The sequence below is a fragment of the Microtus pennsylvanicus genome, chromosome 11 (assembly GCF_037038515.1).
Source record: "Microtus pennsylvanicus isolate mMicPen1 chromosome 11, mMicPen1.hap1, whole genome shotgun sequence".
NCBI classification, from domain to species: Eukaryota; Metazoa; Chordata; class Mammalia; order Rodentia; family Cricetidae; genus Microtus; species Microtus pennsylvanicus.
The window spans coordinates 99,767,004-99,779,792 of record NC_134589.1 but is presented as its reverse complement, the minus strand read 5'-3'; the positions used below and the strand labels follow the sequence as shown (position 1 = coordinate 99,779,792).

The window sequence follows — 12,789 nt, the reverse complement described above, 5'->3', positions numbered from 1 at the left end:
GGTTGTATAAATGGCCTTCCAAGGACCTAGCAGTGGAGGGAGTCACTGACAGGCACACAGCTGAAGCAGCTTCGGGACCTCTGTCACTGGTCATCGTGTCCTGACTGCTGTGGGATAATGCTCTTCCACACTGCAAAAATTTGTTGCTCATATTGGTTTAATTAAATGCTGATTGGCCAGTAGCCAGGCAGGAAGTATAGACAGACCAACCAGACTAGGAGAATTCTGGGAAGAGGAAAGGCAGAGAGTCAGTTACCAGCCAGACACAGGAAGAGATGAGAATGCCTTATTGAGAAAAGGTACCAAGCCACATGACTAAACATAGATAAGAATTATGGGTTAATTTAAGTTGTAAGAGCTAGTTAGTAATAAACCTGAGCAATAGGGCAGCCAGTTTATAACTAATATAAGCCTCTTTGTGTTTCTTTGGAACTGAGTGACTATGGGACCAGGCAGGACAGAAACTTCTGTGTACACCTGACCTCCATGAATGTCTTGTTTCGTGGCTTATGGTTCTCATAGCAGTGTTTGAGCTGTGTGTCAGCTCAATTTCCTGGCTGTGGGTTTGTGCTTCCCAATTGGTAAACATTTTATACCATTATCCTCAGGTGTCAAGAGTCTAACCAGGAGTCGTGGCGTGTGTGTGTGTGTGTGTGTGTGTGTGTGTGTGTGAGAGAGAGAGAGAGAGAGAGAGACAGAGACAGAGACAGAGACAGAGAGACAGATATGTTGGCAGTGATCTTACATTAGGTGCTACCAGAGACTATAGACAATGCCTGCCTCCCAGAATCCTAATAGCAATTTTTCCTTCCACTTAAATATGCAGAGAATACTTAATTTTCTCCAGCTATGCAGAGAAGGAATTCATGAGCCCTCAAGTTTACCCTGTACTGTACTGAAGGCAGTCACCACCTTCAGAACATCCTCATCTCACTCTTTCTCCTCTTACCTTCCAGCAGCCACTCTTGGCTGTAGAGAATCAGGCCTAAACCCCAGCATGCCCTGCTTCTCTAATACCTTCTGCAAACCACCTCAGTAGAGCTGTCTGCAGAGATGAAGAAGCAGTTTGGGGACCTTATTGCTCATGCTTGGTCCAAGCTCTAGGCCCAGAGCCTGGGAGCTGTGTCTTCAATAAGGACCCCACAGGACAGGTGGTCTAGGAGAGTGAGGACATGCCAGCAGGACACAAAGTCTTCATCTTTTTCTGTAGACTTTTAAAACCCCTCAGGAAATTCTGGACATTTGTCACCATTTCTACGTCCGCTTTATCACTTTTCCTTCTCTTTCTTTCCTGCGTATGTGTGTTTTAAAACATGCACGATACTTAGGAGGCACAGGCAGGAGGATTGCCACAAATTCAGGTTCAGCCTGGTCTATGTAGTAAGTTCCAGGACTACATCGAGAGACTATTTCATCCCATCCCTTCCTAAACAGTGTGTCCACACAGATACAGCACAGCATAAAATCTGTCATCTGGCTGCATGGTATAGTGGTACATTCTTGAACGTCTAGAACTGAGGAGGCTGCTGAGGCAGGAGGATCACAGTTTTAAAGGCAGTGTGGGCTACATGGTGAGATCTTATGACCACAAAAGACAGTTTTTTAAAGATCGACCATTTTAATTGTTCCATTTAAAAAATATTTGTATTTATTTTTAGAACATTTCATGCGCACATATGTATATATGTTCATGCGCACATATACATATATATTTATTTGTAGTCTTGATCACACCCATATCCATTTCCCTTTCACATCCCTCTGCCCTCTGCTAGCTGTCCCCTTCCCAACTTTTAAGTTCTTCCTACCTCTTTAAACATTTGAAAGCATGGCTCAGTAGTGTTAGGCAGACATATTGTCCACTGTTAGTGTCTGGACCCCAGACAATGACTGAAGTGGGTTTCTGTATCCATCTGGAGTCTCCCGGTGTTTGTCGTTTTGTGACTGGCTTATTTCACTCAGCACAGTGTCTGTCAGAATCTGCTTCCCTTGTAGGCTGAGCTGTGGTTGACCAGGCAACTACAGTGCATTTTTCCTTTCGTCCTTGGGAACCAGCTTTATGAGCTTAGGTTCTGGGGTGTTCACTGAACAGCGCTGTCTTCCTCCATCAGTTGCCGTGCAGACGGTGTATGTGCAGCAGCCCGTCTCCTTTTTCGACCGCCCTGTCCAGATGTGTTGTCCGTCCTGCAGCAAGATGATCGTGACCCAGCTGTCCTACAACGCCGGCGCCCTCACCTGGCTGTCCTGTGGCAGTCTGTGTCTGCTGGGGTGAGTGTGCCCACTCTGCAGAGATTCCTTCAGACTGGCAGGGGCTGTCCTGTGCATTGGCGGACTGTGTGTGTTTGTGTGAGTAGAAAGGCCAAGGTTAGCGGTTTGTCTGTCTATTGAGACAAGCTCTCATTGCTCTACAATCCCAACCCCAGGATTATAAGCCTGGTTCCTCACTACCTCACAGATAATTTTTAAAATGACTTCCCTTTTTATCCTTTCTTGTGTGTGTGTGTGTGTGTGTGTGTGTGTGTGTGTGTGTGTGTGTGTGTGTGTGCATGCGCGCGCGTGTGTGTGTGTTCATGGACGTATACCACGGTATACATGTCGAGGTCAGAGGACAACTTTCCGTGGTCATTTCTTTCCTTTCACCACATGGTTCAGGGGAACTGAACTCAGGTCCTGATGCTTGCAAGGCAAGTTCCCCACTGGCTGAGTTACCCCCAGATACCTGTAGGAATTTTCCTCCTTCTGTTTTTAGGGTACTCAGCTGCTAGGCTAGTTCCCTGTCTCTGCACGCTCAGCCTGTTTTAGAATGTGTAAAGCTGAGTGCGGTGGTATATGCTGTAATTCCAGCACCAGCATGAGGAGGTGAAGGTAGGTTGTCTCAATAACACAAAACAGGGCTGTCCAGGTGGCTCAGCAGGTAAGGGTGCTGACCACCAAGCCTCACCTTCTGGGTTTGATCCCCAGAGCCCACACAGAGAGACCTGACTCCCAAAAGCTGTCCCCCGACTTCCACTTTTGCACTGTGAACAGGTATTCACATATACACAATGAATGAATGAATTAAAAATGAAAGCCTGGAGCAGCACAGCTGGGCTCAGCTTTCTAGAAGTTCACAGCACCTCCTCCCCACAGGACAGCCACCAGGAGTTACCCCTGCCCCCAGCTGGGAACTCTGCTCAAACATGCGTGGAAATCGCTGGATGTGTTCATGTAGAGACCTGCTGAACAGCTGTTCACATCTGCAGAGGGCGAGGCCCTTGGGCTTCTTTTCCTTCTAGAATTTCATGACCTAAATAATAATTTTTGCATGACTTCGAGAGAAGCTCCAAACATTTCATGCACTAACACACTTTATAGGCCTCTTGTCAGCCATGCTTCTCCCTTACAACCTCTGGGATTTCCCATTGCCAGAGCAGGGAATTACATAAATATTTATGTCTGCACTAAAAGCCATGCTAGTCTGTGCTCTGGGGGAGAAATCCGAGCAAAAGCAAATACATGGTTTTCCTAAAGCAGGTACTAGCAGGAACCTCACCCTTTCTGGCCTGTGCGTCACTTCGCCTGGAGGAGCAGGGACCTCAGCTGCTCGGTGACTGACGTACATCTCCTCACTTTCTGCTTGTGACTCTGGGTGGAGAGAGCCCTCGGCCTCTGTTCTCTGTGGAAGGAGTGGGCCACGCAGGCCTGTCCACTCATCCTTCTCTGACCTGCCTATTCAGCTCCACTGTGGGCTCTCACTTCCACTCTCTGGGCTTAAGCGACCAGGTCTGCCATCCCCGTGCTCAGGTGTGACACAGGCTGATCACCAGCTCAGGGCCTGCCCGAGCAAGGGAACCAGACTCTGTCCACAAAGTAGAAAGAAAGGTGTGTGTAGTGGTGTGCACCTGCACTCCCAGCATGCCTGAGCAGGAGAATCCACAGTTTAAGGCCAGCCTCTGCCACATCGGGAATTTGAGGCTAACCTGGCCTACATGAGACCCTGTTTCCAAAACAATAGTAAAATAAAGACTGGGGATACTGCAGAGTACAGGAGTGAAAAGCTCACCTAGCGCATTTGAGGCCTGGTTTCCATCCCCAGTACCACACATTGCTGCTGGGCCCAATAGCGCACATCTGCCATCCTAGCCATGGAAGACAGGTAGGCAGGTAGGTGGAGGTGAGTTCAAGGCCAGGTTGGGCTATCTAAAAAGACGCGTAAAAAACAAAGCAGCCCGCTGTGGTGGTGCAGGAAGGCAGATCAGAGTTTGAGGCCAGACTGATCTACATAGGGAGTTCATGTCAGCCAGGGCTTCCCAGTGAGATCCTGTCTCAAAGAGGAAAGGAAGGAGGGTACTTTGGCTGCTTTGAAACTTTTTTGTATTAAAACTCTTATCTTTGAAACTGGTAAGAGGCAGCACAAGCTCATCCTCGGCTGAGCCTGAAGTCAAGGCTGACTTTCTGCCTTTTATCTCCCAACTTTTAATAACTTTGGGAGGTAGTCTCACCGTGATCCCTGGAGGCAGACGACGTCCCTTCCTGTCTCCTGGGGGTGTGGTGTGGATGAGGTCAGTGTGTCTGGGGTCACAGGGGATGTCACAGGTGAGAGAGAAGAGTGAGCAGTCAGCAGCAGGCCGTGTTTCCACCCTGAGCCCGAGTCTGTAGGAAGTCCCATCCATGTGCAGAAAATGGATGTTGGGAGGGGACATCTGGGGAAGGGGATCTCCTAATCACTGGACCCCAGAAGACTACTTTGCCCCCCAGGCTAAACCCTGCCCACTCCTGTGGAAGTTTGCCTGGGTGCTGCCAGCCTCACTTGTTGGCGCTCCATGTTCATGCTACCAGACAAAACGCAGGCCACGAGCCATCTAACGTCTAACACATGGACTGTGGCGCTTTACAAAGAGCTTGCCACCCTCATCTGAGATGACGATGATGACCTTCTCTTCCTCCCCCTCCTTTATGGGTCTAATATAGCTCAGGCTGGCCTTGAAGTCACATTGTACCCAAGGATGCCCTTGAACTCCTGGTCCTCCTGCCTCTACTGGTCTAGTGTTGGGATTACAGCCCTATACCATGTTTGGTTTTATGTGGTGCTCAGGATGGAACCCAGGGCTTTGTGCATGGTGGGCCAGCCATCTGCCAGGGAGCTACAGCCCCAGAATGCTCCTCCTAACTTTTTCTTTTAAGTGCTGGTGCTAAAGCTGAGCCCTCCCGTATTCTGGGCAAGTGCTCTACCACTGAGCTACATCCTCAGTGCTGGGGTTTTGTTGCTTTGTGAGTCTCACTGTGTAGCCAGGCTGACTCCTGCCTCTGTCTTTCTGGCGATAGGGTGGCAGGTGTGTAGCACCGTGCTTGGCTCTGCTGCATGTCATAGCTTTTTGAGAGGATAGTATATTTGGGTTTAGGGGCCCACCTCGAGTTTCCAGGGTGGTCTTGTATCAAGATATTTAATTTCAGAGACCCTCCCCCTTCCTTTTTGAGTCAGGGTCTTATATATCCAAGGCTGGCCTCCAACTCACTAGGGAGTCAGCAATGACCTTGAACTTCTGCTTCTCCTGCCTCCATCTCCTGAGTGCTGGGGTTATAGGCTTGCACACCTGATATTGGGGATCAGGTGCTGGGCTCTGTGCCTCCAGGGACACAACAGATTCTACCAGCTCAGGTCTTCAGCTCCACACCAGCCCGCCACAGACCCTTCAGGAGGCTCCAGCACGGGGGTTCTTGGTGTTGGTGGCATGCTCCTTATGTGTGTCTGTCCTCCCAGGTGTGTCGCCGGCTGCTGCTTCATCCCGTTCTGCGTAGACGCCCTGCAAGATGTGGACCATTACTGCCCCAACTGCAAAGTGCTCCTGGGCACGTACAAGCGCTTGTAGGACTTGGCCAGCCAGCCATCGGGGAGATGCTAGATACATGTTACCGGAAGTCATCTGACCCTTGCCCAGCCCACCCAGAAGAGACACCTTCCTTGATTTCATCTCTTCATGGGCTCCAGCGTCGTATCCTTTGGTGGGTGGGAAAGGTTAAAAAAGTGACAAACCTCCAGACCCCAGAAATTGCTGCTTGGAGTCACACCCTGCACATGCAAAGACATGGACCTTGATGTTTCAAGGGCTTACCGCTTGCCCAAGTCACCCCACTAACTGTGATTTTTACCCCGTTTACCTCTCCACTGATTTGCCATTCGCTGGCTTCTCTTCCTCCTCGGTGGACCTTCCTGGTGGCGGTCTTAAACCTGGAAGCCAGTTTGCCTTATTTTTCACCGTCTGGCCTGATCTTTTCTGTCTCTCCCCATCCCTGATGGCAGAGACCTCGCCTTAAAGACTTTGTGGTTCTGTAATCGCAGGCTCTCGGGCCCTCAGAATCGCTTTAACTTCCTAGGTTTGGTCTCGTTTGCCGAGTGCACAGAAGGGCTGCCGACACCCACCAGACACATATGGAGCAGGCCACAGTCAGGCTGGGTCTAATCGCATCCCCTCCTGCCTCAGCCCCACTCATGGGTGCAGGCATCTTCCTCGTGGTTTCTGCGAGTTCTTGTTCTTAAAACACGTGGGAGTTCCTTGGCAGCGAGACCTTTCTATAATAACTTTTGTGATCATAATACACCCTTCATTTTTCCATTTGCTGGTGTGTTTTTGGTTGGTTTTGTTTTCGTTTTTGATGTACAGTCTGGCTTTGTTGCCCAACCCAGCTTTGACCTCTTAGGTTCAAGTGATCCTTCAATCTTTGCCTCTCAGATACCCAGAGCTCTAGACGCACACCACTGCACCTACTACGTTGTTTTCTGTTTCAACAGACAGGTGCTTTCGTCTACTGCCTACCTGGACTTGTGTGGTTTTGAAAAGCTTGTCTATGGGGATGAGGGTGTCCCTGTTTGAGCCCATGCTACAGTGCTGAGAGCTTGAACTCCCGCAACAGAACCTGAAGCTTGATTTTAGTTTCTAGAGATGAGCTTGCTGTGTGGCACCAGCCTGGTTTTCAGTATCAGCGGACCAGATGGGAGGACACCAAAGACAAGTCAGGACTCCTAGGGTGACCACTCTGTCTGGCCCAGCCCAGCCAGTGTCCATCCTAAACCCACACAGGAACCGCTGCAAACAGTAGTGCGCGAAGTTAGCCCGACCCTGAACTGCATGTTGGTTAACGTACAGTCCTAACCATTGTCTGAGCTGTTCATGCAGTGATCCAGAAGCACTGGCCATCATTTTTGCAATGAATTTTGGGTACCATATATAACTTTGGTGTTATCTACTTTTAAACAAATAAAATGTTGGTCACTCGGTGAACGATTCAGAGTGAAGAAGGGCCTTGTGTTGTGTTTCCAGGCATTGCCCAAAGAATCTCGAGTTGCTCTGTTACTCTAGAAAACCCTTCGTGACCCACACCTCAGGCTTGCTGAATATTCAGCCACCGCAAGATGACCGTTGCTAACGAGCGGCATTTGAAGGTTTGGCTGTGGGGAGCCCACAGGCGTCATCGATGGCAACAAGCCACGGCTTTCAAGTTTTAATAAAATGCCAAGGAGAAAGCTGTCCTCATTCATCCTCTGAACAAAACCCTCCTTGTTTGTTGACCGGGGAGGCTGTGGGATGCTGGGAGAGGGGGTACCAAGTGAGGAGTACGAGTGCCACCCCTTCCTTTCTTCCACCTGTGGTGACAGCTTCAAGTTGGAAGGTGTGAGGGGAATTGGGTCATTTAGTTGTGGCTTACATTGCCATCGAAACCCTATTTGTGTTCTTGTGACATCATTGCTCATGGGATCTCAGTTGAGTGGTTTTCTTTTATTTGATCAAGCTCAGCGCTGTGCAGTTCGCAGTTTGGCTGTCACTGTGATCACAGGCTGGTACTAATTACACATGCAGGCTTCCAAACAAGGGCCCTGTGTCGAGGCCTATAAAATACATACTATACGGAGCTTAATGCTACATGCTACAGACTTAGTCTAGGCTAGCTGGCCCCTGAGATCCTGAGATCCACATAGGTAGCCTCTGCTTCTTGGCTGACAGTCTTCATACATCCTAGCCTTCCTCTTGCCACAATCAGGATGGAGTCTGGACAAAGACAAGAAAAAGGACAGGATGTGACTGCTCCTAGGTGTGGTGGCAGCAGAGGTTATAGCTGTGTGGGAGAGCATAGCCAGAGGCAGGGACATCTGGGAGGGTCCAGAGTGCACCTGACCCTGAGCCACCTGAGGAGTGGGGGAGGGGAAGAGAGCGAGGAGGACCAGGTGCAGCAGCCGGAGACTCAGAGTAGATGAGAGGGACTAGGTAACCAAAATGTCTAGACTATATAGGGAAGGACAGCCCAGCCCCTGGGCTGAAGACTTTAGGGCAGACCCTGTAACAGCTAGGGGACTCTGGGATATGTTCAGTAGACAACTCAGCCTTGTCTGTGAGACCCAACAGGACCTGTGTGGAGATGCTGCACAGACTCCCAAGAAGGGGCTTTGAACTTGGTTGTCCTCAGTGTTCACTCCCTTGCCCGAATATATGGAGAGGTGGGTATTTCCTGAGACCAAATGAAGCCATGGCCACAGTCAGGAGGTTGAGGCAGGAAGCCTTGCTGACTGTGGCTTCCAGACATTTTCTGTTCTTAGACCACTGCCTTTGGCGTGCACCGCTATGTGGGTGTGAAAGCCTCTTTCTGATGGTGCCGTCGTGTGACCTCGCTGTTTCCTTCCTTGTTCTCTCCTGCCTGTCCTCCCTTACTACTGGGGATGGAACCCAGGGCCTCCCCCACCCTAGGTAAGGGCTTTGTACAGTTCTAAGCCAGACTGCTGAAGTCCCAGGGAGCTCAGCCATACTGTGCAGAAGGCCCCCCTAGCTGGGTGGGTTGACTACCCCCACTCCATGGAGGGGAAAGGAAGATCTTGGGACCTTTGCCTGATGTTCCAGCCACTCCCTACCTCCTGCTGTTTGCCTGTAGCCTTGGGGAGTTCTGGAGACCCAGAAAGACTAGGGGTGTCCCCCCACGCCATGTTCCTCTGGGAAAAATCTCCCTGTGTGGTAATGACTTCCTGTTGCACCCTTATGGGGAGGAGTACCCACACCCTCGTAAGAAGCCCCCACCTGTGTCATAAGGAATCTAGTAAACTCATGTTGGAGTCCCGCCTTGACTTGTCGTTTTGATCTTGGGAGAGGAGGTAGACCATGTTCATGTTCTCACTGAAAGGATTTCATTAACATGGACATCTCAGGCCCTTGATTTGACCATTTATTGGTTTTTCTGTTTTGTTTTGCTTTTGAACTGGATTGTGGTACAAAATTCAGGATGGCAGGGAGCTCTGGGAGGAGTTTTTCACCTTACCCACCCCCATAACCCCACTACTGGGACCTTACCCCTCCCATAACCCCACTACTGGGACCTTACGCCCTCCTATAACCCCAGTGCTGGGCCCTTACCCCTTCCCATAACCCCAGTGCTGGGACATTACCCCCTCCCATAACCCCAGTGCTGGGACCTTACCCCTCCCATTACCCCACTACTGGGACCTTACCCCTCCTATAACCCCAGTGCTGGGCCCTTACCCCTCCCATAACCCCAGTGCTGGATGAGGGGTGTCACCACCACTAGCTTCTTTGGAAGACTCTAGAATGCAGGAGAGGGCACATGGAAAGGCCGTGGGGGTGGGGGAACTTGAGAATGCTTCCTAAGCTGTAATTTGCATTGTGTTTGTGTCTGAAATTAAAGCAGTAGGAAAAATGCTCATCCCATGCCAAATGGGAGGTGGTGGCTGGGGACTCAGCCTCCCATAGGCCTTGACCTAAGAGAGTCATGAATGTGTGTGTCTGCGTGTCTCCATGCATGTAGGTGTGTGCGTTGGGGGTAGAGTCTGTTATCTAAGCTTTTCTAAAATAGACAGTGTAGCCCTGTGCTCCGGGAGCTTTGGTGAAGCGGTGTCTATGTGGCAATGGAGAGGCTCTGGTGACCATGACATGGCCAGCTCACCAGCAGCAGCTTAGGACCGGCTGTTTCTGACCACTGGTGTGTAATGACAGGGTCCTCCCTGTGTCATTGAGAGCCATCTGTGTGTTCGATTCGGCTTAGCTTTCTCTGCTCTGCTGCTGCCCTGACGTCATGTTCTCTTGTTTTATGTGCAGCTTGCTGTGGCCCTGACAGCACTGAGTTGGTGCAGACTTCCATCTAAGACAGTTGGGAGTCTGTGTGTCTGTTTATCTGCCTGCCTGCATGGAGAGGGAGGGGCAGGACTGCTTGCTCCAGATCTAAAGGCCAACCCATGAGAGAAGATGGGAGGAAGCCCTGCTAATGTGGGGACTGAGGGACGTTCGTGTGTGCTCCTGGCTTTCCCTACTTTCAGTCACTCAGTGGAACCCAGAGTCCCACCCATGGCATGACATCGTTGCGGGATAGTTGATCTCGTTGGTCATAGAGACTGCAGAGGCCTCAGGATATGGATAGAGAGGCACCAGGAGCAGTAGGGAAAGACTTGGAGATCAGCCGTTTTTTGGTCTGGGAAGTGTGGCTTGGTCAGCTGGTCGATCCTCTGTGGCTTCGTTGAATTGCCAGATTTTCACCCCAGTATTTGACTCCTGGGTCTTTTCTGGTAATACAACAACTAAGCTAGCACAGTGTGACATAGTGGGAAAGACTTGCTGTGCCATTGGCCTCCCTCGTACACAGAGCCTGGGGCCCCACACCCTCTAGTATTAGACCTGAGAGGAAAGCCATGCCCACGGCTGTCTGATTAAAGCAGGCTGTATTTAGACACGCACAAGGACTGGCCAGACCACTGCCTCCCCTCAAGTCAGGGTTTCAGAGAGCAGCTCCTCGCTGGCTTTTGAGGTCCCTTTAATGGGGAAGGGTTAGGATTGCTAGGATAGCTGTTGAGCTATTTGGCCGATAGCAGCTGGACAGGAGAGTGGGGAGCTCAGGGCTCAAGGCTGCCTGTGGGGCCGATGAATGCAGGTCACACCATGTGCAAGGGGAGTCATAGATGTTCAAGAGTTTAACAAGGCGAAGGAGTGGACACACAGCATGGGGTCCCGGATTCGTGGTAGGTTGAAAAACACTGCAGGATACCGTGGGTTTAGGAAACAGAAACTTATTCTTGTAAGGCATGGAGACTTAATAACAATGTACAACAATGTGGCTCCTTAATAGCAGCTTGGCTTCTGTCTCGGTTTCACATGATCAGTGTGGGCTAGCGGCCACAGGAACGCTTTCTTTGTATTGTTTTCATAATTAGAAGTGAAAACGCCTAAATATGACCATAGCGGAAGAGCGAGCTAGCGCCAGCGTGTGTGATGACAGAAGTCCCGCTTGGACTTGATTCTTTTACAGTGAGCAGTCCTGAAGAATTAGCAGTACTGCCGTGGTCAGTGTTGCTTTTCTTTTTGAGACAGTCCTGTAGTCCATGCTGGCCATAAACAGCCATGTGGCTCTGTAACCAAGAATGACCTTGAACGTCTCCTCTTCCCGCCTCACCTCCCTAGTGCTGGGACACAGGCAAGCATCTCTTTGCCAGGTTTATGGGTGCGGGAGGTGGAACTAAAGCGTCAATCATGCTAATCAAGCACCCAACAACCAAACTGATGTCCAGCCCTTCATGGCTGACTCCTGTTTTGCAAGGGATAGGGCTCACAGGGCATGGATCGTTCTATAAGCACTGCCTGGGTATGTGCTGTGTTTCAGGACACAGAAGTGAATATGAGGGAAGGCTCTTGTGCCATCACGACAATGCCACAGGCCCAAGAGATGGCTCAGGGCTGCTGAGCTAGACAACCTCAGTTTGGTTCCTGGACTCACACGGTAAAGGGAAGAAAGCAGTTCCGGCTAGTTATCCTCTGACCTCCGCATGTGCACGATGGCACAGACTTACAAATACAACAAATAAACGGAACGAAAAGGTGTTTAGAAAAGGATGTCATCAACCCACCTCACTCCATGATGACAGCAACCTTGTTTGTAAACGCATCCTGAGACGCCGTCGATCCTGCCAAGAACTCAGCTCCCAAAAGCAAAGGCAGTCTTCAGTAGCACTTACAAATAAAACTAGGGGCTTGGAGGAGCTGTGCATGCTGGGTAAGCAATGTTGGAGCTGTTCACAGCAAAGGAACTGCAGAGTCTAAAATTCACCCAGGGCTACACAGAATACTGGTCTGCACCGTGGTGGCTTCATTCTGTGTTGTTGGGGTGTCTGTGAGCAGCCTCCTGGGTCTCTACCCAATAGCCTTCCACCAGCTGTGGTTAAAAAATATATTATCTTCAGACATTGTGCAGTGCCCCCCAGGGGACTAAATTATTCCAGAGCCCCAGCAAAGTGCAGGGCCCACAGCCACCCTTCTACTTTTAGGACTGGATGTCCCCAGCTGGCATGAGCTTGTGGCTAAAAGCATGGTAAGTCCCCCAAAAGGAAGAAAGTACCTACACCCCATGGTGTGGATAAGCCTCGAAAGCATGGCTGCAAAGAGAAGCCAGATGTAAGGGGCCATGTACTGAGCAGGGCTGGGGATGTAACTCAGACGGCAGCGAGCTCACCCAGCATGCGCAAAGCCCTGGGTTCCATTCTTAGCACCACACAGTGCGCACCTGTAACCTGGGCCCTCAGGAGCTAGAGGAAGGAAGATCATAATTCAAGGCTCCCTTTGGATGTACAGAAAACCTGAGGTCAGCCTGGGCTACATGGGACCCTATCAAAAGGAAAAAAGGAGGGCACACACATAGGACAGGCATATCAGAGGCCAGCACTGGGGAGGCGAGAGTGAGAACACTCTCCTTGGATATGGGGTGTCCCTTGGCAGCGATAGGAATGTCTGGAGCTGGATAAGAGGGGCAGACTGCACTACGCCCTGAGAC

At 50.5% G+C, this 12,789-nt stretch overlaps 1 protein-coding gene across 2 annotated transcripts in view; it reads left to right on the top strand.

Annotated features, from left to right (window-relative positions):
• The window catches only part of Litaf (lipopolysaccharide induced TNF factor), a 34,609-nt gene extending 27,343 nt beyond the window's left edge, over positions 1–7,266 (top strand). For both annotated transcript variants that reach the window (XM_075942036.1, XM_075942037.1), the window contains exons 3-4: positions 2,112–2,268; positions 5,741–7,266. In XM_075942036.1, the coding sequence (XP_075798151.1) occupies positions 2,112–2,268; positions 5,741–5,849 (266 nt within the window). In that variant the 3' untranslated portion in view covers positions 5,850–7,266. The remainder of the gene's footprint in view (positions 1–2,111; positions 2,269–5,740) is intronic.
• Positions 7,267–12,789: the final 5,523 nt, after the last annotated feature.